Source organism: Magnolia sinica, chromosome 2, assembly GCF_029962835.1.
Source record: "Magnolia sinica isolate HGM2019 chromosome 2, MsV1, whole genome shotgun sequence".
Lineage (NCBI taxonomy): Eukaryota > Viridiplantae > Streptophyta > Magnoliopsida > Magnoliales > Magnoliaceae > Magnolia > Magnolia sinica.
In genome coordinates this window covers 127717211-127741545 of record NC_080574.1, presented here as the reverse complement: position 1 = coordinate 127741545, position 24335 = coordinate 127717211, and the positions used below count along the sequence as shown (strand labels likewise).

Here is a 24335-nt window from a genome sequence, read left to right as displayed (position 1 = left end):
ATGAGAGTTCATGAATGCGGTCAATGCATCCTCCACAGATGATCGCTTTGGCGGGGGCACATATGGTGCATTGTTAGATGCCCCAAAGAAGTTGTTTTGTGGAGGCATTTGAGGTGCATTGGGCGCATGAATCTGTGGTCCATTCCTCCAACTAAGATTAGGATGGTTATGCAAATTTGGATTGTACGTGTTTCCCATTGGTTGCATAACTGACCTTTGGTAGTTATTTATAGCATTTACTTGCTCATGCTCATGCGTGATATTTTGTACAACTGGGATTATTATACAATCCTTTGTGTCATGGTCTGCACTACCACAAATGCTACAAAAACTTCCTAAGGAAGTGTTTGCTTTAACCATATCAACCTTTCTAATTTCCAAGGCTTCGACCTTTCTAGATAATATAGCGAATTTTGCATGAAGGTCATCTTCCTCTCTTAGGACATACATCCCCGCTTTCTCTCTAGGAATGGGTCTGTTTTGGTCTGGTTTAGCAGAGACATCTCATGTTTGCGTATTCTTTGCTAACATATCTTGAAAATCCCAAGCCTCATTATGATCTTTGTCAAGAAAGGTTCCACCACACATCATTTCTATGAATTGACGGGTATCCGTGGTGAGCCCTTTTCAGAACGCATCAATCACGTGCCATAGTTCATAACCATGATGTGGACAAGTAAGTAGAAGGTCTTTGAAGCGCTCCGAAGCTTAGAAAAACAATTTATTCTCCTTTTGGGAGAATGACATGATTTCTTGTTTTAGTGCATTTGTTTTGTGCTCGGGAAAGAATTTTTTCAAAAACTCTCTACTTAAGGCTTGCCATGTAGTGATGGTATTAGGTCTTAAAGAGTTGAGCTATGCTTTGGCCCGATCCTTTAGAGAAAATGAGAATAACCTAAGCTCAAGTGCATCTCTATTGCCATTGTTTACTTGTAATGTTGTAATTACTTCCTCAAAATCCTTAAGATGCAAGTAGGGGCTTTCAGAATCCAAGCCATGAAATTGAGGAATCAATTGATCACACCTGGTTTAAAATCAATGTTCCTTGTGTGAGTAGGGAACACAATGCAAGATGGTAAAGTTGATCTCTCAGGGTGTAGACGTTCACGTAAAGTCTGTGGTTGGTTTAATACATTCCTATGAACTTCATTTTTATCCTTAAGAGGAGGATTAGGTTGATTTTCTCTATTTTGATTTATAGTTGGATCTGGCAGATTTGGATTTGGATTATCAACTGAGTCTGCCATAAAATCCAAGTGATGTTGAGTGCCTCTTTTAAGTGAATGATTAAGGCCTGAAACTAGTCCGCCTTCGGAGGAGAGTCGATTATTTTGATCCCTACTCCAACGGGACATAAACCATCCACACCACACAACAAATACCACTAATTCAAATAGCAAGTATGATACTTAAAATAAAAATAAAAACTTAACCAATAACCCAGGTGGCAGGGCCGACCATGAGGGTTCAATCCATAAAGCAAAATAAATCAACAACTCAGACGACAGGGTCAACCATGAGGGTTCAATCCACAAAGCAAAATAAATCAACAACCCAGGCGGTAGGGCCGACCATGAGGGTTCAATCCACAAAGCAAAATAAATCAACAACCTAGCGGCAGGGCCGACCATGAGGGTTCAAACCACAAAGAAAAAATAAAAAATAAATCAATAAAAGTAAAACTAAAGCAGAAATTAAACTATGCTAATCTGGAAAATAGATTCAACGGATGATCTTTGTGATCAAACAGCAACTGTAGGACAACCATAGCACTTGGGTGATAAAATCCCAAGCAGGGCTACCTTATGTTATAGTTAGTGATTGAAATACCCAACTGAATTTGCTTTCAGAGAAAAACAGAAAATCTACAGAAAATTTGAATGGTTTGGAAGAGAACTTACCTTAGCTAACTTGCATAAATCTAATGTATTTCAGTCTCTCCCTCGCAACGGCGCCAAAAACTTGATTGCTTGGCTCCAAGTGCAAAGGTTCGTAAGTAATATCCCGTGAATACAGGGTCGATCCCACAGGGAGATGAATTGTGAGAATGAGAAAATCAAATGCAAAATTAACTAAGTAATGGAAACTAAACAAATGAAATGATTTTGAAGGTTTTGAGTATATGGAATTCAATTAATTTGAAAACAACACCCAAACTTCAAAGTTCCACACATAGGTTAATGTTCCAAAATCATGATGACTTGGATAACACAACTATGATCTAAGCACTATGGTCGGCCTAATTGGAAAATAAAACAATTTAAACTTTTTAAATAAATGATATAAAAGATTAGAAAATCATGGATTTGCACCATTGATATATATTCTCAAGTGCTAATGATTTAAAGCATTCAATATCCATGAGATAATGAATCAAAAAAATGTAGCAGGTTGAGAACCTCTCTTTTCTAGGAAATCTAATTGATTCAGGGTAAGCCTATCCATTAATGTGGATCTCATATGATGGAAACATATGGATCTCACATTAGGATCAAAACTAAACTTAAATAATAGATAACATGTATATATCATTCTTCTTATCATTAAAATAATCAATCATCATAACTATGAAAACATAATGTGCTTCCCTTCTGGCTTGGGATAGAGGGAACTTAGAAAAACATAATTAAAATAGAGAAATAAAGCAACAAGAAAGAAATAAATGCAAATAAAAAATATCTGAAAGAAAAAAATAATTTATAAAACTTTAATAAAATTGAAAACCCTTTAAAAACTCCAAATTTTGCTCTTGAATGCTTTGAATAATGCTTAGGAATGCTCTGGAAAGCCCTATTTATAAGTGGAGAACTCCAACTTTCGTACAAACTTGAAAAACTCTAGAAACCGCCTCAAATTTACATAGTTTTCTAAAATAGACTTCACACTGCACAGTTTTTCAAAATAGACTTCAGAGTTTCAGAATACACTTTTTCAAGACGATTTCAGGATTCTTCACTTCAAATCTTCGATTCTCTTCATTCCTCACTTGGTTTTCTTAGATCTTTGGCATGTGAATTCTTCAATCTTCTTCTCCTAAGATCCATCCCTTGCCTTGGTGATTCTTGAGCATCAAATCCATGCTTTTAGCACCCTTTTCAATCCAAGCTCTTAAATTCACTTTGCAACACATATATGAGTAAAATAGAACATTAAACTGATTCATGTTCATAAAACCAAGATATAAATGGGGGAAATTATGCAATATTTGAGTCTCAACACCAAGCTGCCACCTACGAAAGTACAAATTCCGGACACAGATCGGCAACCAGTAGCACAACCAACCCAATCAGCATCACACTAAGTTGACTATAGTCAAAATATAGAATGCCCTTCCCTGGGCCCGTTTGAGATGACAAAGTATGCAATGAACTGCTTTAAGATGATAAGAGTACGATTTTGCATGAACTAGCTAATGACACTTATGGCGATGTCTAGGCGAGTAATAGTCAAATAGATAAGCTTCCCAATTAGATAACAATAATGCTTCGAATGACTAAGCGGAGATGACAAAATAATGAACAACTGGTCACTAACTTCAATCGGTGTCTCAAAGGGGTGATGCAAACATCAGTGGTGCACCCTTTAGAGTGTACCAGAGGGGGAGGCGTCACTGACAGAGTAACAAAGTGAAGGAGTTGATGTGGATGGATGATGGGTCCATCGGATCCACTTTCTGACGCGCTACGAGTGCAAGAGCGGCATGACCGCACCCCGACCATATATCCATGGGTCGGATTTCACACCCTACCACATGGGTGTTCACTTCGACCATAGATCCGTAGGTCGGATTTCACACCCTGCCACATGGGTGTTCTAGTTTTAGACTTTTTTTGTTATTTTTCTTGTTTCAGGGGCTTTATTGCAACTTTCTTTATTTTTCATTTTTGTTATTTTTCTTGTTTTTAGGGGCTTTGGTGCACTTTTACTTTTTCCATAGTTTATATATACGTTTTAAGGAACCCTATTTTCTTTATTATTGAATGAATAAGAATTCGTCTATTTTCTTCCTCTTTATTCAAGAGATTAAGATTTTAGGATTGGCCCTCGGGTGTGAGGATTCCACCCCGATTTCGGATTTCCCTATTTCTAAGATCTTCGAGATGCAAGAAAAGGTAAGAATCATCCCGCTCATTTTCTTTTGACGACAAAGGACCTATACCTTCTTCATCTCGAACCCCTCATCCTTCACCCATTTTGTTTTTATCTGGATACCCCTTTCTAATTCGAACGGAAAAGAGGGATGGTTAGTCAGTAGAATCAGATCCAAGATTACTGGTGGACTGACTTATGCCAAATCTGGAATATCCTCATATCCTGAGGTCCTCCCTTTTTACTGTTTACGTGATCTTATGCTAAGGGGCATGATCCTGACGGAATAACCTCATCTTTGTGTTAAGATTTACCTAATCCCTTTGTTTGGAAATAGTTAGTTAATTGGTGTATTTATTTGAATATTTTTAACCTGATTATACATGCATCTAGGGTTAGGTTATCACATGTCCTTGCATTAAGGGGCGATAATCCAACATTCCAGTGCTATCAATAAGATCCAATATGTACTTTCTTTAAGAGATGAAAAGCGCTTTGAGTATACTGAGCACCTTCGATGCTAAGGAAGTATTGTAAGGATCTCTGATCTTTAATTTTAAAGGATCGAGCAATAAAATGTTTAATAGAGGTAATTTCATCAAAGTTAATGCCAGTCATCACAATATTGTTAACATACAATACAATAATCATGACGGAAGTCTTACTATTCTTAAAGAATACAGAATGATCAGTGGGATATTGTTGAAATCCAAATTGTAAGATAGATGATGAAGCACTCAAACTAAGTATGTAGGGATTGTTTAAGGCCATATAATGCTCTTTTTAGCCAACACACATTTCCCTCACTACCATGAGGGCAAAATCCAGGAGGCAGATGCATGTAGATCTCTTTAGGGAGAAAGGCATTTTTGAAATCTACCTGGTGAAGCGGCCAATGCGAATAAGTAGTAGTAGAGAATAATTGAATAGAGTTTATCTTAGCAACAAGGAAGAAGGTATCACGATAGACAATTCCTGATCACTGTGTGAAACCATTTGCAACTAAATGAGCTTTTTGCCAAGCAAAAGCTCTATTGGGCTTGTACTTGAGGATTTAAACACATTTATAGCCAATGGCATGGCGTTCCTCAGGGAGAGGGACCAACTCCCAAGTGCCTTATTATTTCCAGAGCTTGCATCTTATCAATCATGACTGTTAGTAGGATAGACAACAAACCTACCATATATTGTTGTACTATATATTGCTGTAATTAAGGGTTGTAATTAGGGGATATAGATGCTGTAATTAGGGGATATAGATGCTGCTGTAATTAGGAGATATTATACTGTAATTAGGGGATATAGATGCTACTGTTATACTGTAATTAAGGGCTGTAATTAGGGGATATAGATGCTGCTGTTATGCTGTAATTAAGGGCTGTAATTAGGGGATATAGATGCTGCTGTTATGCTGTAATTAAGGGTTGTAATTAGGGAATATAGAGGTTGCTGTTATGCTGTAATTAAGGGATATATTGTAAGTAGGGAAAATGATTTCTATATAAGAAAAGGACCACTCGATTGAGGGTCATTGAGCAAATCTGACATGGTATCAGAGCCACTCTCTGCAACCTTGTCTTTGGTCCAATCTTCATCAACCTTGTCTTTGGTCCAATTTTCGTGGTTCTAAGCTCCGGTTTTTGGTGCATTTCGAGAGATTCTAGTTATGGCTAACAACTCCAACTCAGAAGTCTTTCAAACTTGGTTTACAGGGAAGAATTATGCTGCCTGGGAGTTTCAGTTTCAACTTTTTGTCATGGGAAAGGAGTTGTGGGGTCATGTTGATGGGAGTGATCCAGTGCATACCGATCCTACGACGTTGGTTCAATGGAAGGTGAAAGATGCTTGCGTGATGACTTGGATTCTTGGGTCTATTGATCCACTGCTTATACTCAATGTAAGGCCACACAAGACGGCTAAATCGATGTGGGAGTACTTGAAAAAGGTCTATCATCACGATCATTCCGCCCGGCGATTTCAGTTGGAAACTGATCTTGCTGCCTATTCCCAAAGTACACTCTCTGTTCAGGAATATTTCTGTGGTTTTCAGAATCTTTGGGCTGAGTTCTCCGATATTGTGTATGCCGACGTGTCGACCGAGTCCCTTTCTGCTGTTCAAGCAGTCCATGAAGTTAGCAAAAGAGACCAGTTTTTAATGAAACTAAGTCCAGAATTCGAGTCTATTTGCTCCAACCTGATGCACAGGGATCCTTCACCATCTCTTGACGTGTGTTTTGGAGCACTTCTTCGAGAGGAGCAACGTCTTCTTACTCAATCTTTGCTTCCACAAGAGAATGCTGTCGCATACGCTGCTCATGGCAAAGGGAGGGTTCGAGACATGCGTACAGTTCAGTGCTACAGTTGCAAAGATTATGGGCATATTGCTGCCCATTTTGCTAAAAAGTTCTGCAATTACTGTAAACAGAAGGGGCACATCATCAAAGAATGCCCAACACGTCCTCAAAACCGACTTGTGAATGCTTATCATGCTACTGCTACTGGCCACACTTCGGATGGGGTAACCAGTACTCAAAATCTCGCTCCAGTGTTATCTTCCACTGCTGCTACACCTGCCTTTACACCAGAAATGGTGCAGCAAATGATTGTATCGGCATTTTCCGCTTTAGGGTTGCAAGGTAAGGGTACTATATGTACTATACCCTCTCAATCTTGGCTTGTTGACTCCGCTGCATCCAATCACATGACCAGTTCTCCTGATATGCTTAGCAATGTTCGTAAGTACACTGGTTCTTCTAATATTCAAGTTGCTAATGGCCATCGTTTATCGATTACTGGGGTTGGTGATATCGCACCATCACTTACTAATATTTTTGTATCACCTGGGCTTTCTATGAGTCTTATCTCGGTTGGACAATTAGTGGATGATAATTACAATGTTCAGTTTTCTCGTGATGGTTGTCATGTGTAGTATCTGGTGTCGGGGAGGACAATAGCGAAGGGGCCTAAAGTTGGGAGACTGTTTCCATTATACTTTTCCATTCCTAGTATAATTTCTTTGGCTTGTACTACTGTCTCCAATAATTGTGAAGTATGGCACAAACGTTTAGGCCATCCAAACAATGTTGTTTTATCTCATTTGTTGAATTCTGGTTCGTTGGGAAAAAAAGATTCTTCTTTGCCTCATGCTTTATCTTTTGATTGTTCTACGTGTAAAATCGGAAAAAGTAAGATTCTTCCCTTCCCTTCTTCCGAGAGTATGGCAAAGAATTGCTTTGACCTTGTTCATAGTGATGTATGGGGCATTACTCCTGTCATTTCTCATGCTCATTATAAATATTTTTTGACATTCATAGATGACCATAGTCGGCATACTTGGGTATATTTTCTGTGCTATAAATCTGAAGTCTTTGCTGTTTTCAAATCGTTTCTAGCATATGTTGAGAATCAATTTACCACTAGCATTAAGACTTTACGATATGATTCTGGTGGAGAATATATGTCTCATGAATTTCTTGAGTTTCTTCGTCACAAAGGAATTGTTTCTCACCACTCGTGTCCTTATACGCCTCAACAGAATGGCGTGGCTGAGCGCAAAAATCGACATTTGTTAGATGTTGCTAGGACCTTGTTACTTACATCTTCTGTTCCTTCTAAATTTTGGGTTAAAGCTTTAGCTACAGCAGTATACTTGATTAATAGGTTGCCTTCTAAAGTGCTAAATTTCAACTCTCCATTCTATCGTCTGCATAAACAACACCCTAGCTTTCTTGACTTACACACTTTTGGCTGTGTCTGTTTTATGCATCTAGCTCCGCATCAACGTTACAAACTCTTTGCGCAATCTGTGAAATGTGTCTTTATGTGATATAACTTATCTCAAAAAGGATTTGTGTGTTATGATGCTTCTTCCAATAAATTTCATATATCTCGTAATGTCCTTTTATCTGAGCATCAATATTTCTTTCCTAGTTCTATTACATCATCTCCTGCAGTTTCTGTTCTTCCTCACTTTGATGATTTGATGTGCCCTCCTGAATGCTTCAAGCCTATATTTGTGTATGAATGCTGTCGACCAACTCTACCCCTTCCTAAGTCTGATCTGCCACCTGATCCCGTTTTGCACCCTCCTCGACGATCTGGCCGTACTTCTCATCAACCGGATAGGTATGGTTTCCCTCATACCTCCTTCACGGCTACCTTATCAACTGTGTCGATTCTTAATTCTTACTCACAAGCTGATAAACATGAGTATTGGAGAAAGGCTATGCAGGAAGAACTTCAAGCTCTTCAAGAAAATCAGACTTGGGACATGGTCCCTTGTCCTTATCATGTCAAGCTAATTGGGTGTAAGTGGGTTTTTTCTGTGAAACTTCGGCCTGATGGGTCTGTGGACCGTTATAAGGCTCGTTTGGTTGCCCTTGGTAACCGCCAGGAGTATGGGGTTGACTATGAGGAGACCTTTGCTCTTGTTGCTAAAATGACAACTGTGCGTACTATTATTGCCATCACAGCCTCTTAGGGATGGTCCCTTTGCCAGATGGATGTAAAGAACATATTTCTTTACGATGATTTATAAGAAGATGTTTACATGACACCTCCTCCTGGCCTCTGCTCGTCATCAACCTCGAATGTGTGTAAGTTAAGCGCTCTCTGTATGGTTTGAAACAGGCTCCCCAGGCTTGGTTTGATAAGTTCCGGGCTACCTTACTTCGATTTTCTTTCATCCAAAGCCAGTATGATTCTTCGTTGTTTCTTCGAACGACTTCTGTTGGTATCGTTCTTCTTCTAGTTTATGTCGACGACATTGTCATCACTGAGACTGATTCTGCCCTCATTGATCAACTCAAGCAACATCTTCATGATTCATTCCATATGAAGGATCTTGGTCCTCTCCGGTATTTCCTTAGTTTGGAGGTTCAGTCCGATTCCTCTGGGGTTTTCCTGCATCAGCATTAATACACGGAGGACTTGATTTCCTTGTCTGGTTGGCAGGACTCCTCTTCAGTCGATACCCCTTTGGAAGTGAATGTCAAGTATCGACATGAGGAGGGGGATATCCTTCCTGATCCCATGGTGTTTCGACAATTAGTTGGTAGTCTCAATTATCTCACTATTACACGGCCTGACATCTCCTTTGCTATCCAGCAAGTCAGTCAATTTCTGCAGTCTCCTCGCCACCTTCATCTTACCGCAGTCCGCCGAATTATTCAATATCTCCGGGGTTCCTCTCACCGTGGCTTGTTCTTCTCTACTGGTACTCCTCTTCGCCTTATGGCTTTAAGTGATACTGATTGGGCAGGATGTCCTGATACTCGCCGGTCTGTCATCGGGTGGTGTATGTTTCTTGGTGATTCACTTATCTCTTAGAAGAGTAAGAAACAGGATCGTGTTTTCAAATCTTCGACCAAGTCCGAGTACCGTGCCATGTCGGCAGCCTAATCGGAGATTATGTGGCTCCGTGGCTTACTTGCTGAAATAGGTTTTCCTCAGTCTACGCCCACTCCTCTTTATGCTGATAATACGAGTGCTATTCAAATCGCTACCAATCACGTCTATCACGAGCGTACCAAACATATTGAGATGGACTGCCATTCTATTCGGGAAGCTGTTGATACTCGGGTTATCTCTCTTCCACATGTCTCAAGCGATCTTCAGATAGCGGACGTCTTCACCAAAGCTATGACACGACTACGTCATCAATTTCTTGTTGGCAAATTAATGCTTCTTAATCGACCAACATCAATTTGAGGGGGGATGTTAGTAGGATAGACAACAAACCTACCATATATTGCTGTAATTAAGGGCTGTAATTAGGGGATATAAATGCTGCTGTTATGCTGTAATTAAGGGCTGTAATTAGGGGATATAGATGCTACTGTAATTAGGAGATATTATGCTGTAATTAAGGGATATAGATGTTGTTGTTATGCTGTAATTAAGGGCTGTAATTAGGGGATATAGATGCTGCTGTTATGCTGTAATTAAGGGCTGTAATTAGGGGATATAGAGGTTGTTGTTATGCTGTAATTAAGGGATATATTGTAAGTAGGGAAAATGATTTCTATATAAGAAAAGGACCACTCGATTGAGGGTCATTGAGCAAATCTGACAATGGCAATGTTCCACTTGGGATCCTTTTAGGCATCTATACCTTAAGACAAAACAAACTAGATGAAATAGATGTAAGAAAAGCACAAAAAGATGAAGATAAATGATCATAGGACACATGATCATCAATTTGATGACACATGCTCGAGCCAATGTGATACCATGTAGGAGGAACGTTGGAGCCAGTGTGATAACATGTAGGAATGATTGAGCCAATGTGATAACATGTAGGAGGAACGATTGTCCGTTTTGCTTCACGGAGAGTAATTAGGGGGTTGTGTCCTAGATTCAAAGACAAGTTCTGTATTAGCTTTGGACAATGTTGAACTAGCCTAATTATCATGTACTATTGTTGGGATGTCTCATCTTCATGTGTAGAAGGAAACTCCAAAGTTAGAAGGGATGCACTACTTGCCATGGCAAGAGAAGCATGTAATAGAAAGTAAGAAACATCATCCAAGAACTTTTTGTAGGCCCACATAGCTTTTGACCAAAGGAATTTCCCATGTGCGGGGCATTGACAATTAGGCCATGTTTGGATACACCCTCATAAGTAGCCTTTTTTACTTTGCAACAATTAGGGCATGTTTGGATACACCCCCATAAGTAACTTCCTTTTTACTTTGCAATAATTAGGGCATGTTTGGATACACCCCCGCAAGTAGTTTTATTTTATTTTATATTTTTTTTACTCATGCCTCTCTCTCTCATATCAAAGCGCCATATGATGCATAGTCCATAGACCACATCCAAAGGGAGCCCCGTATGATGGATGACCCACTTTGGAGGTGAGGTGCACATTTGGACGGTCTACATCAAAAGTGAGCTCCACATGATGGCCAATGGACATTGAAGGTGGACCCCATATGATGGATATCCACATTAAGGTGGCCCCCACATAATGGATGGTCCACGTCAAATATGGCTTATGATGAATGGCCTACATCCAGGGCGGGGCCTGCATGATGGACGGACCGCTTCGAAGGTCGACCCCACACGATGGACTGTCCGCATCAAAGGTAGGCTCCACATGATGGACGGTGGCCATTAAAGGTGGACCTCATGTGATGGACAATTAACATTGATGGTCGGCTCCACAGCCCCACATGATGGATGTCTTACATCAAGGTGGGCCCAACATAATGGGTAGTTCACATCAAAGGTCAGCCCCTTATGATGAATGGTTCACGTCTAAGGCAAGCCCCTCATGATGGAGGCCTGCTTGGAAGTTGGGCCCTACATGACTGCTCACCATTGAAACCTTCTTGGGACCTATAGAAGTCTTGGATTAGGCTGATATTTGTGTTTTTCTTCATCCTGGTGGGAATCACCTCATGGATTAGGATGATATTTGTGTTTTGTCTTCATCTTGGTAGGAATCACCTTACAGATCAGACTGATGCTTCTATTTTACCTTCATCCTGGTGGGAATCACCTCATGGATGAGGCTGATATTTGTGTTCTACCTTCATCCTAGTGAAAATCACATTATGAATAGATGGCAAACAAAAATCACAGTGAGCCCTAGAAAGGTCTCGATGGTGGGTGTTTCCATCTCCACTATTCTTTGTGGTGTAGCCCACTTATTTTTGAATCTGCCTCATTTTTAAGCTGACATACTAACATTAGCTGGCGAAGGATAAAGTGTATTTCACATGGACATCAAGGTGTGCCGCATAGAGCTTTTGATACACAGTCCTGGGAAAGGAAATTCATGTCTCACTATGATCATGGATGGCCCACTTTAGTAGTAAAATCTAGGCATTAAAAGGCCAGTATTCCTACGAAGCTGTCAGTTTCAGGCAATAGGTTTCTAACCGTAGCCTTTTGGTTGGTACTGTTTTGTCCTCGTATGAAACTTGGATAATCTTGCTTTGAAATCCCCTTTCAATATCCCAACGCATGGAAACCGCCACAATTACAAAATAGGAATTGAATTTTTTGTTGATTCAAGGTGTGTTTGGCAAACTGGCAATTCTGCTCAATTTGGCAGCAACCCCATTGAGTTCACTTCGTCAATTTGAAAAAAAAAAAAAAAGGGAATTCAGGACTGTTGTAAACAGTGGAAAAGGAAATTGTAAACATTAAAGAATAGATTTCTTTTACCCTGAAATTCTCTCATCCAAACGCACAACCAATTTGGATAAGGAGATTTACATGAGAAATCAAATCACAAGTAATATGTATTAGTTATCCTCCATTTCAATTGCAAGAATATGATCCAATGACATTTCTTATATGGTGGAAAAAGAAATTTATCATCATTACAGAATTAATTTATTTTACCATGAAATACTCTTATCCAAACTGACCAAAAGGTTAGATCTTTGAACATCAATATGCTGATTAGGCAGGATGAGATAAAAATAAAATAAGACTCTCCATCATAACCAATGGTTCAGTGCAATTAATGCAAATTTGTTGTAGGTGGTCCAACGCACCTGAGACTAAAACCACCTTTGACTATGTTTGATTTTGACAAAATGGCAACTACGGAGACATGTATCTTCAATCTGTTGAAAATAAAGCCATATTCATAATTCGTATGGGCTGTTTGGTATACAACTGAAAATGAGATCATCTCATTTTAGTTAATTGTAATTTTGTAGTTGAGATCTTTTTTTTTTAAAGGTAGAGGCCATGGTAGAGGCTAACATCCGTATGGGCACTTGATTTCTTGATTTCTTTGACCTCATTCAGTCACACAATTAAATTATAACTAAAATTTCTGTTTTTGTTGTCACTGGGGGTGCTTAATTGGTTCCAGATAAGAGACGATGCCAAGAATGATTTCTATGTCCTGAATCTTACTGGATCCAGCTAAATATCTTTTTTCTGTCCATACTTAACTGCTCTCTGCTTCTTGATTCTGCCTATGAATAGTCACCCCTATCTGCTCTCTCTCTTTTTCTTCTTCTTCTCTTATATGTGAAAAAGATTAGCCCTCTTAATGCTAGATAACCTACATGTATCTTTGTCCCATTTTGCTACTGTATTCATTGCTTTCAGAACCATCAATCTGAGATTAGTAATAGCAGTTAACCAGAACTAGACAACTTAACTTTTTGCTTGGGACATACTTTAGGGCGGATTGGAAAATGTAACCTTTTCTTGGGATATACATTAGGCTAAAGAAGAATTTCCATACATCACGAATGTGGAAATAGAATACAACAATTCGCATGAGAAGAGTTCAACAAGGTGAATTGTAGCACGATGCCAACATGGCACTTGTGTCAAATCCTGGTCAGTTTTTAAGTGGAGACAGCCATGAACAAACCTCATACATTAATCAGTGCAATCCACTCATCAGGTGTTCCTATCATCAAAGGCTCACATACAATGTACAGGTTTGCCTCACTAGATGGATGGACCATCCTGGTTGTTGGAACAAGAGATGTTTGCATTGAGCCTCTCTTAGTGCATGGCCTGGATCTTTCACACGTGTGTCATGTTGTTGTATGTGCCATTATCCTCTTCTTCTCTGCATTCTCCATTTGGGCATGAGGCTTTGACATAATTTTCATCGGGTTTAGGCTATATAATTCATTTTTCACACTGTAAATGATGGGGAAAGGGTTGAACACAAATTGTTGAGTTTGGACTTTTGGATTGTTGGTTTGCATCAATCTCCATGTAATGGTGCTCTGTCAATGAAAGATCATGGGTAGAGGTGGAAGCTAGCTCAGCATCTAGCCATTTTGGGGAGTGGTCTATCTACACCAAATTTGGGTTACTGAGCCATGGATCCCACTCGTAAGAATTGAAAACCTGGGAATTCTGTGCAAAGTCTAAGGTTGAGAATCCTATAATACCTTGAGAGCCGTACATGAACAATTTGTAAATGATCTCACATATTTTCTTATATGCAAGTTCCTTTCCGATGTCATTCACGTTGGTTTTTTTTTTTTTCCGTAATTTATACACATCATATCTTTTATTCAGCTGGTTGTTTATTCAAGTAAGATTTCAACAAAGATTTGAATCATCTTCCTCAGTTACATTTATGCACATCATATCTTTTATTTAGTTGGTTCCCTTTCTATTGAGCCTTGTCAAAAATTGAGATCATGTTCATGCCAGCTTCCATAGATAAAATCTGATTTTTATATTTTTCTTCTTGCTTGTGCCAGGCCAAGTGTGAAGAGCTAGTAGCCACGGTGCATATATTGAGTGAAGAGAATCAGGTCCTTGGGTAACTTGGAGAGTGAGACTTTCAAATTGAGAAGATTCGTTTGTCATTGTAGTCTTGGGTAACTTGGAGAAAAGAGATTTGTAGATTTGAACACTTTTGGTTTTGGATGGTTTTGTAGTGATGTGTATTGCCTTGTGTTTATCTTTTTATTTTAATTAAATTATTTAATTTATTATTATTATTATTATTATTATTATTATTATTTGTGAAGAGCAGTTTTATAAATAGATTAAATGCTCAATTGGTGCAAAACTTGCCAACTGAATTAAGCAATCTTTTTACGGAACAGATTTTTGTTGAGTTTGATCCCGTTCCACTAGCAAGTGCTTGCTTTCGTCGCGTGGGTTCATGCTGCTTGCATGCATGATGGCAAAAAAGTTGTTGTAAAGGTAATTTTTTTGGCATTCTTCCATTTGCAAAGGCAACTAGAGCTTTAGCTTCAGATTGAAAATCTCTATGGCATAAATTTGGAACTTTTCATATTGAAAGTTACATTCTTATAAATTAAGAAATTTCTTGCAAGCTATCTTTGATGGTCCATAACCATCCTAATATAAATGTTCAACACACTCACATGACAGATACTGCCATGACAGATTCTGCTAAAGTGGAATTGATAGTGAATGTGCTACACAGGTGTTTTCCATCATTTGATAATAGGTACTGTTTGAAAGGTTAACCAATAATTCTAGTTCTATATATGGAAATTCTTCTTTAGCCCGTCTATTATCAACAAGCTTTCATGTGACGCTTTCTTTCTTCTTCTTATTTATTTATTTATTTATTTTTATTTTTATTTATTTTATTTTTTAAATTCAGGTTCATGATTTCAAACATAGTCCAGAAGCACAAGAGAGCCGGAAACGTGATTTAGAAAGATTGATGCAGGATCAGGAATCCATGAGAAGCTCTCTATTGCAGTGGTGTTATGCTAGTTATGGGGAGGTACATTTTTCTTTTCTTTCATCTCTTCATGATGAATAGAATGATTAGATGCTTTAAATTTTGATTAGAAATTTTGAATGGGGTTAGTATATCTTGAAATTAACTTTGTGCAGAAAAAAAGTTGATTTAGAAATATGATCACGAGTGATGATACCTGTGTGCAGACAGGTGAAGCATTGAAGAAGACTTTGGACAGAGTTAATGCTATTGGTAGCTAACAACGAAAAAGAAACCTAGTGGAAACAAAAAAGAAACCTAGTGGAAGCTAATAGTTGTCTTGTAGTAGGCATAAGAATTTTCATTAATTCAGCATCTTTTGGATTCAGCGAGATAAGGTTGTTGGTTGAGGAGGAACAAAACAACTTGGTATTAAGATTAGAGATTTATAGGAGGGTGACAATATGGTGCAAGTGCCTTGCTTTTTCTGAAACTTGATAGATGAGGAACTCGTTGATTTTGTTGGACTGATGGAACCGCTTCATGGCTGCGGTCTCTTTGGGGGTTATGGCTGAAGGGTTTGGAATCTTGATAGATTAGGCTGCTTCTCGGTTAATCACTCCCGGTGAAGAGTCTCGAACACGAGACCTCTCGCTCTGATACCACTTTGATGCAGGACAACTAATCACTTGCTCTAAAAGCTCGAACTGTTAGAGCATGGAAAATCAATCCCTTTATCTCATAGCCTAGGCCCCACATCGCATGTGTTAGGACCTCGGTTGAACCCCCTCATGGGCTCTAAATCACATGGGTACTGCCTCACACAAGCCACCCACCTCACACGAGAAGCCTACCCCGAGTGTGTTCCTACATCCCATAGGCTACCGCACTCGTGCCCAGTGTGAAAATGCCCCTGCATTAATTTTTTGGGTCTTGATTGCCTTAAACGTCCACGGATTAGTTTTGTAGGTGATGACCAATTCATCTCTTTTGATTTCATAAGAGCACCCAAATGGAGGACTGTCCACATTGAAGGTGGGGCTCACACGGTGGATGGTAGGGGTGTACATCGAGTCGAACCGAGTCGAGCTGGCCTCAGCTCGACTTGGCTCGGCCATTAGCTGACCCCAGCTCGACTTGGATCGGCCATTAGCTGACCTCAGCTCGAACTCAGCTTGGCTTGGTCCTCGAGCCTGACTGGCTAGCTCGGCTCGGTTCGGTCAATAGCTCGGGCCAGTTTGGGCCGAGTTCGAGCCGAGTTTTTCTGTGTGGCCTTTCCACAAACACCTGGACTACACCTTCAAAATCCCTCTGTATGTGAAACAAAAGCAATGGTTTCACAGGTATTTTATCAAACACCTTCTAAGCAACATAAAAACCAAGAAAAACCAAGAAAAAAAATGTTTGATGTACATACCTTCCTTGCCACCAGCTAGACTTCGGTGAGTCATTTTATCAAAGAATTGGTGAGCAACATCAATGGCAGAGTAACTGAGTCACCGAACTGGTTCGATCCGAGTTTGATTCAAGCTGGATTCAATCTAAGTCGAGTCGAGCTGGGGCTTTCTCGAACTCGGCTCAAACTCATTTCTGAGCTCAAAAAATCAGCTCGACTCAGCTCGAACTTAGCTTTGAACTGAGCTTTTTCGAGTCGAGTCGAGCGAGCTAACCGAGCTAGCTCAGTTCGTGTACACCCCTAGTGGACGGTCCACATAAAAGGTGGGGCCCAAATGATGGATGAACCCATATAATGTGGGCCCACATATGGATGGCCCACATCAATACTCAGCCCATAATGATAGAAAGCCCACATCCAAAGTGGACTGATGAATGACCCGCTTCAAAGGCGGGGCCTGAATGATGGATGGTCCATGTTAAAGGTGTGCTCCACGTGATGGGCAGCGGACATTGAAGCTGGGCCCCACATGATGGATGGCCCATATTGAGGTGGCCCCACATGATGGACGATCCACATCAAAGATCGGCCTCTATTGATGAATGACCCGTATCCAAGGCGAGCCCTGCATGATGGGCAACCCACATTGAAGGTGGGACCCACATGATGGACAGTCCACACCACCACCCCATCTAATCTGCTAGAACCTGGCTTAGAAGTGGATTAATGTTCACACCTCTAGTATAGGGTTGTGGTGTAGTAATAAACTCGGTAAGACCAAGGTCGAATCCACAGGGACTGAACCTTGTACGTAATCTGAAAGTAACTTAAACCAGAACTAGAATAAGATATAATCTAAATCAGAAAGAATTAAGAGAAGAATTGTGATGTATTTAAACTAAAATTTGTAAAATTCAAAGGTGGGAAACTAGGGTGCCAAGGATCCACTTGTTGCAACTGGAATCAGAGTCCCATCTTCATCCAGTTGGAAGATATATCATTAAAATCCAAATCTGAACTTCCTTTAATCCAGTTTTCAAGAGATGAGAGGTATGAGAATTAGAATTGATTCCATCACAAAACCATGCCCATGAGACAAAGCAAACAACAGAATTTAGCCAATCCATATCCAATCTATGGGAGTTATGAACTTTAGGAAGGGTTGCATCATCCAACCATGCCCAAGAGACGATGGTGAACAATAGGGCTCCTGCGCTCACGATCCTTATAATGAAAAGAACATACTTAAAGATATTGCAGATGTATTGTAATTTAAGTCACAACAAACCATTAAAAACTATGAATATTCCTTAAAATCAAACCATAATCAAAGTTAGTTCAACGTAACATGAATCAAAAGCATAGAGAGTATCCCATTACGCTACAAGATTTAGCTAACCAAAATCATGATTAACTAAAAATCTCTAAACAAAATCAAAGGAAAGGAAAGAAAGAAAACAAAGAAAAAGGAAAGAACACTCCTGATTAGAGACAGCCAAACATAGCTCTGCTTCCTTTTTTCTTCTCCTTCTTTTTCCCGTTCTTTTGCTTCTCCACCATGCTTTCACGGCTGCCCTCTTGGATTGGATCCCCCACACTCTCTCTCACGTCTCCTTTTATAGAGGCAGCAGGGGCGGTGGCTGGGTCAGTCGGTGGAGAAAAAACTTCACGCGGAAGTTTTTACACAGGCGTGAGCAAGAAGAGGCAAGAACAGCTGCGTTTGGTTTGATTTTGGGAGGTTGTTCTTCCAAATCTCTCGAAACCGACTTCATGGACAGAGTTATGGCCACCTGTTGCAGCATGTAGACAGTCCAGATCATGCATCCGACCACGATCAAGATCACAGAATGGCCCACGGAGCGCCCGAGGTGCGGACGCACATCCTTGTGGAAAACAGGGCACGTTGCGATGATCGGTGGGCCCCATAGTGATGTTTTCGGAAGAATCCACCTCGTCCATTAGATTCCTGGGGAAATTTCAGTTGGAAAGGAGTGGTTTTGGTCGAGTTTTGGTGCGGTCTGTATAAAATCAACTCGCCGTCCATCCTGCGTTTTCTGGCGATCCACGTGTGTACGAATGCAAGGGACCAAAAGTCCACCTTGGCGATGGTCACTCTGCCCTCTGGACATAATGGACGGTCCAGATCACTTAAATGTGAGATGGGTGGGCCCCACTGAGCGAAACCGGCGGACGCTCATCCGTCCGCTGGCGTGCCGACAAGAGAGAGACGGGTCAACCGTCTGTTGACCGGATTTGGCGTCCGATGCGCGTCCAGTACACGTGTATCCTATGTACATGCAGTGTACGTGTGGGGTCCATCATGATGTTCTTAAGAAATCTGTTCCGTCCATTCGTTCTGTCACCATATTTAAGGGGTTGAGACCAAATTGAAGCATATCCAGATATCAGGTGGGCCCCATATCAGTATTTTAGGGGCTGATTTGTCTGTTGGGCCACTTCCACACCGATCCAATGGCTGAAATTCAATGTGTACGGTTAATTTATGGTCCTCAGGCAATATATAAAGTTTCGAGCCGAACAGATGGTGGGAACCATGTGATCTCGCATTCTGGACGATTTTTAGGTTCCTTTAATGTCAATTTCTTGATTTTCTTGGATCTTTGGTGTATACATTCTTCGCTCTCGGTCCCATGGGGTCTGTCCCTTGCCTTAGTGATTTATGAGCGTTAAATCCATGCTTTTAGTACTATTTTTTAGTCCAGGCTCTTAAATACACCTTGCAACACAAACAAGATTAAAATAGGCCATTAAACAGTATCATTTTCGTAAAATCAGGTAATAACTGGGGTTTAATATACAATATTTGACCCTCAACAATTAAGCCGGTTGACCCACTAGCTAACATGGCTAACATGACCTCTCGCCTACCCTACCCACATCAAAGAATCCAAAAGCTTTTGTCTATGATTTCTTACCTCTTAACTAGTTGAGACACCAAATTAATTTACGACTTATCTCAAATGTTTTATCTATGGTTGTGATCATGTTTACTTATGTGTATTGTGATATTATGCAGGATTTTGACCTTTTCTCCTTATGTATGCAGGATTTGATCAATTTTGCCTAAATTTATGCCCACAAGCATAGAAGTCTTTTGACGCTAGCTAGGAGTGGACCATATAGGGAATTTTTTTTAAAAAAATGTATTTAAAGACCATTTTCAACTAATTGTTATATATATATAGGGAAAAGGTATTATGCGCTTGACCTCACGAGTCCGTCCCATGAGGTCGAGCCGTGTGGGCCCCACCGTGATGCATTTCGAACATCTACCCCATCAGTCAGATGCACCATTCCACCGTGGGCCTAGGTCTCAAAAATCAAGTCAATCCATGACTTGTGTGGGACACACCACATACAGAAGTGGGGAGGGGCCGTGCACCATTAAAACATTCATAATCATTTTTTAGGCCCACCGAGATGTGGTTTGCAAATCCAGCCCATCCATTATGTGTGTCCCACTTGGATGAGGGTTCAGACCAAGTTTCAGCAGCATTCAAAACTCAGGTGGGCCCCACCAAGTGCTTTTATATGTTTTAACGGTGTCTTCACATGATTTTAGATGGTATGGCCCACTTGAGTTCCGTATACGGCTGATTTTTGGGATATCCCATAATTTAAAGGGGACCCATCAAATGCACGGTGTTGATGGTCGACACGCATCACGGTGGGGCCCACACAGCTCGATCTCACGGGAGCTTATCATGAGGTCGAGCGCATAGTACCTTTTCCCATATATATATATATATATATATATATATATATATATATATATATATATATATATATATATATATATATATATATATATATATATATATTCTGAAGTAATATATTTTTTGTTTAATATTCAATTTTAAATGTATTGCAACATTTTTTAGGTTTCAAATATTAAAAAAATATATATAAAAAATTACTGGCCTACACTGAGGATTGCACGACTTTTAACCCGGGCCTGTTAAATCTTTGTAGCACTTCGGAAGACTTTTGCCGGCGCTGCATATATTTTTATTGGTGCTTTTTCAGTTATTAAATGTTGCTAAAAACCGTGTTTTGAAATACTTTTACCAGAGCTTGAAAAGACTTTTGCTGGCGCTTTTTTGACTTTTACCGGCACTTTTCCAGTGATTACCAGTGGCCAGCAGAATGAGCGCTGGAAAAAACTACTAAATTACGTTGATAAAAAAAGCGTCAGTAAAGGGTGATTAACGCCGATAAAACATTTACCGACTCACCCCTTAGCTGGCGCTTGCCGTTCGTCGGCAAAGGTGTTGTCGGCGCTTCTTTTTTTTTTTTTGCCTTTGCCGGCACTTTTGACAGCTGGCAAAGGCCTTTTTGTTGTAGTGAAATCATACACCGAGATGTCAAAACCAACAACATTCTCCTCGACAATGATTTACGAGTAAAAGTTGCCAATTTTTTTTTAAAAAAAAATAGAAAACTTCATTACTCGCATAATTATGTACATGCCTATAGACATTCGGGCTACCTCAAGATTAAAAGGACCATGAGGGAGCCTATCATAAGTGCCTAAAAAAGGCTGACTTTCTAAGAAGGATTCTCAACTAATGTTCTTCCAGGACTGCCTGATTGCACCAAGCCAGACTCTATCGAACAAAATTAGACCCCGAATTAGCAGGGGGAGCTCCAACGTCTGCCAAACAAGGGAATTATCCTGAAGGTCACTCCCTTGGCGGGCTAACCTGTCTGCTGGGTCGTTACTTTCTCTCTTGATACAGCGAAAAATAAACTGCCTGCTTCAACTTTTCAATTCTAACTGACCAGTACCTCCTGTGCCATGCCATTTGGGACCGTCCAATTAGGAAAAAGTCAACCACGACCTTAGAGTCTGATTCCACTACTACCTTGGATAGGTCCAGGTTCGGGCAATGGGTTAGCCCATCCTAGACTGCTCGTAATTATGATCTATCTTGTTGCCAACTTTGGCATGTCACGTTTGTTTCCGATGGGCAAGCCACATGTCTCGACTGTGCCGCAGGGGACACCTGGCTATGTGGACCCTGACTATCATCAGTGCTACCAACTTGCTAACAAGAGTGATGTGTACAGCTTTGGAGTGGTCTCGATCGGGCTTATATCATCCAAGCAGGCTGTAGATGTCACTAGGCGCCAGATGAGATTAATTTGGCTAATATGGCAGTTAAAAAGATCCACAATGGAGGATTGCATAAGTTGGCGGACCCCAATCTACGGTTTGAATCGGACAATGTGATAAGGAGAATGATTATATTGGTAGCTGAGTTGGCTTTTAGGTGTATGCAAGATGATAAGGACACGAGGCCTTCAATGCAGGAGGTTTTGGAGGGGTTGAGAGAGTGAGGATGATGAGGTGGAGAAGGTGGACCCTCCAGCTGCCTTCGACATTTCATCACTGGATAAAACTGCATCACTGTCGCCGGATGCTGTGACTGACACATGGATCAATTTATCTACCACATCTAATGCTAGTGACTAATGCATATGACAAATGCAATTTTATTTGTAATATGATGCATCGGCTAAAATATATGTTGTTTTGTTTTCTTCAAGCAATTGTGAAAGAAATTCTCATATGATATTGAAGTCTCAGAACTTGTTATGATCATGAAGAAGAAGATAGAAATGGCTGGGGTGGCATTTGCAAGTCATCAAGGCTTCCTTCCAGCATCCCCACCACCCTACTCATTGAAGGCCGATCTGTCGGGTTGGTTTGGATGCACCATAAACCAACTAAGATCATCTTCCTTGCTGTTTCTTCTTCAACTTTCGTTGCAATTCCATGTAAACCTAGATATCCATGTAGATCAAGATGCCTATACGTAGTGAGACGCTTGTATATCCAATGAGGAAAATATATCTCGCTGGTGTTCTCCACAAGCGGATCAATGTTCTTTCTTCCTCCAACCATTTCCAGTACCATCATACCATAGCTATAAACATCTGACTTGTATGAAACACCTCCAATTTTTCTACAATATACTTCAGGGGCAATATATCCAACGGTCCCCCTGGTACCCAACATAGATACAGTACTGTTTTGTGTGGGGCACAGTTTCGCTAGTCCAAAATCTGAGATCTTGGGGCAAAAGTCCTGATCTAGAAGAATGTTATGCGGTTTTATGTCGAAATGTAGAATGCGTGTGCTGCAACCACGGTGCAAGTACTCTAGTCCTCGAGCTACACCTATTGCAATTTGGTAGAGTTTTTCCCACCCCAAGGGATGTGATTGTCCTGGTTTATCAGTGTAGATGTATTTTTCTAGAGATCCATTCGGCATGAACTCATAGATGAGTGCTCTTTTAGACCCCTCTGAACAGAAACCCAGGAGAGAGACGATATTCACATGGTAAGTCCTACCAATGCTGGAGACCTCGTTAATGAAATCTTCTCCGTTACCCTTGGATTCATTCAGGACCTTCACGGCCACAAGACGGCCATCCTGTAGCATCCCTTTGAACACACCACCATACCCTCCTTGGCCTAAACTATCTTTGAAAGAGTTGGTAATCTTCTTGAGATCTGAATAGGCGTATCTTCTCAGAGCCAAGGATCCATAGATTTCTAAGAACTCTTCAACATCACGACCATCACCTGCATTGTTGGTTTTCTTCTTCCAATTTCTTCTTGACCAACCAGAAGAGTTGGTTCGAATGAGCAAGAAAAGAAAACCTGCTAGAAGGAAACAGCCTGCTCCTGTGGATATACCTAAAAGAGGAGAAGAAATCAGACAAAAAGAGCTACATGATGGAATTTTTTCCCGTGAGGATTTTTCCATGTAAAACTTGCATGTTCTCTATACATTTTGCTTTTGTTTAATTTTATCTTGTTGGTTTGAATTCGGATTTACTTCCGTGCGACCCCCAACACATGTTAGATTTGAATAGTTGAATTTTCAGGCCGAAAGGCAGTCTCAATGTGCCCACCAAATGGACCACCCTGTCTTGCAAACAAGTAGGTACAATTGATGGAACCGTGATCCTAGTTAGCAAAATCTGCGTTAAACCTTGTATTTTTTAGAAAAAAAAAATTGTATAATTAATCAAATGTCTAAAACTCCGTTTACTTAGGAAGATAGGGAAGAAAAACTCATTTTTGGCAAACCAAATTAAACACATTATGTACGTTTCCAATAAAACAAGTGAAGTTTCGTTTGGAATGATTGCCTCGTTAAAGGCCTCCTTTTTTCATGTAACATTGATTTCTTGTTGGATGAAAGTTCATTGAAGGCCAAAACCAAAAGCCAAGCGTCCAAAGAGGTCCGTGGGCTCATTTGGGTACAGGTCAAACAACCATTGAAACAATGGAAACCGAGCAATAAAACAGTCATGCTGATGAAGAGGTAGTATATCCTCTCTTCCATGATAGAGGTTGTGGTCTTCAGTGTGTATGATTATACAAACATAAATTTGAATAATTGAACTGATTATCGTGCTCACAGTCAACAAATGTTTGGATAGGAGTTTTAAGTTGAACGGGTAGGAAAGGAGAGGTGGACATCGCAAAATTGAGAAAGAAATTGTAGAAGTTGGATTGCAAGTAATGGTTGATTCTTTCGTCTTGAATTACAAGCATGTTTACTTCATTTTGTGGGTGGTATGGGTACCAGGATCTTTGGAAACTTCTTGTTTGGGGGAACTTGGGCTGCAACAGGTACTGAGTTGGTTTTATGTTCTCTCAAATGCG

General features: G+C 40.2%; 2 protein-coding genes and 1 long non-coding RNA gene across 3 annotated transcripts in view; 2 read left to right on the top strand and 1 right to left on the bottom strand.

Moving 5' to 3' along the window:
* Nucleotides 1–8638: 8638 nt before the first annotated feature.
* On the top strand, nt 8639–9417 carry LOC131227524 (uncharacterized mitochondrial protein AtMg00810-like). Its single transcript, XM_058223315.1, has 3 exons — nt 8639–8684; nt 8840–8985; nt 9043–9417. Exons 1-3 carry the CDS (start codon nt 8639–8641, stop codon nt 9415–9417), a joined length of 567 nt encoding a protein of 188 aa, XP_058079298.1.
* A 1791-nt stretch (nt 9418–11208) lies between these two features.
* Nucleotides 11209–19791, top strand: LOC131237598 (uncharacterized). The gene is made up of 5 exons (XR_009167321.1): nt 11209–14411; nt 14643–14742; nt 14950–15013; nt 15173–15298; nt 19699–19791. It is a non-coding gene; the product is annotated as an uncharacterized LOC131237598 (long non-coding RNA).
* A 2334-nt stretch (nt 19792–22125) lies between these two features.
* Nucleotides 22126–24335, bottom strand: part of LOC131237595 (LEAF RUST 10 DISEASE-RESISTANCE LOCUS RECEPTOR-LIKE PROTEIN KINASE-like 2.1) — a 50902-nt gene continuing 48692 nt past the window's right edge. The window contains exon 3 of the mRNA XM_058235454.1: nt 22126–23357. Coding sequence (XP_058091437.1) covers nt 22255–23357 — 1103 coding nt within the window. The 3' untranslated portion in view covers nt 22126–22254. The remainder of the gene's footprint in view (nt 23358–24335) is intronic.

What these genes read in the sequence shown, in the direction of transcription:
- LOC131227524 (XM_058223315.1), top strand. Translation starts at nt 8,639, where the DNA reads ATGACACCTCCTCCTGGCCTCTGCTCGTCATCAACCTCGAATGTGT. An exon ending in GTCATCAACCTCGAATGTGT is followed by an intron (nt 8,685 to 8,839) that starts GTAAGTTAAGCG and finishes TTCTTCTTCTAG; the next exon opens with TTTATGTCGACGACATTGTC. An exon ending in TTCAGTCCGATTCCTCTGGG is followed by an intron (nt 8,986 to 9,042) that starts GTTTTCCTGCAT and finishes TCTGGTTGGCAG; the next exon opens with GACTCCTCTTCAGTCGATAC.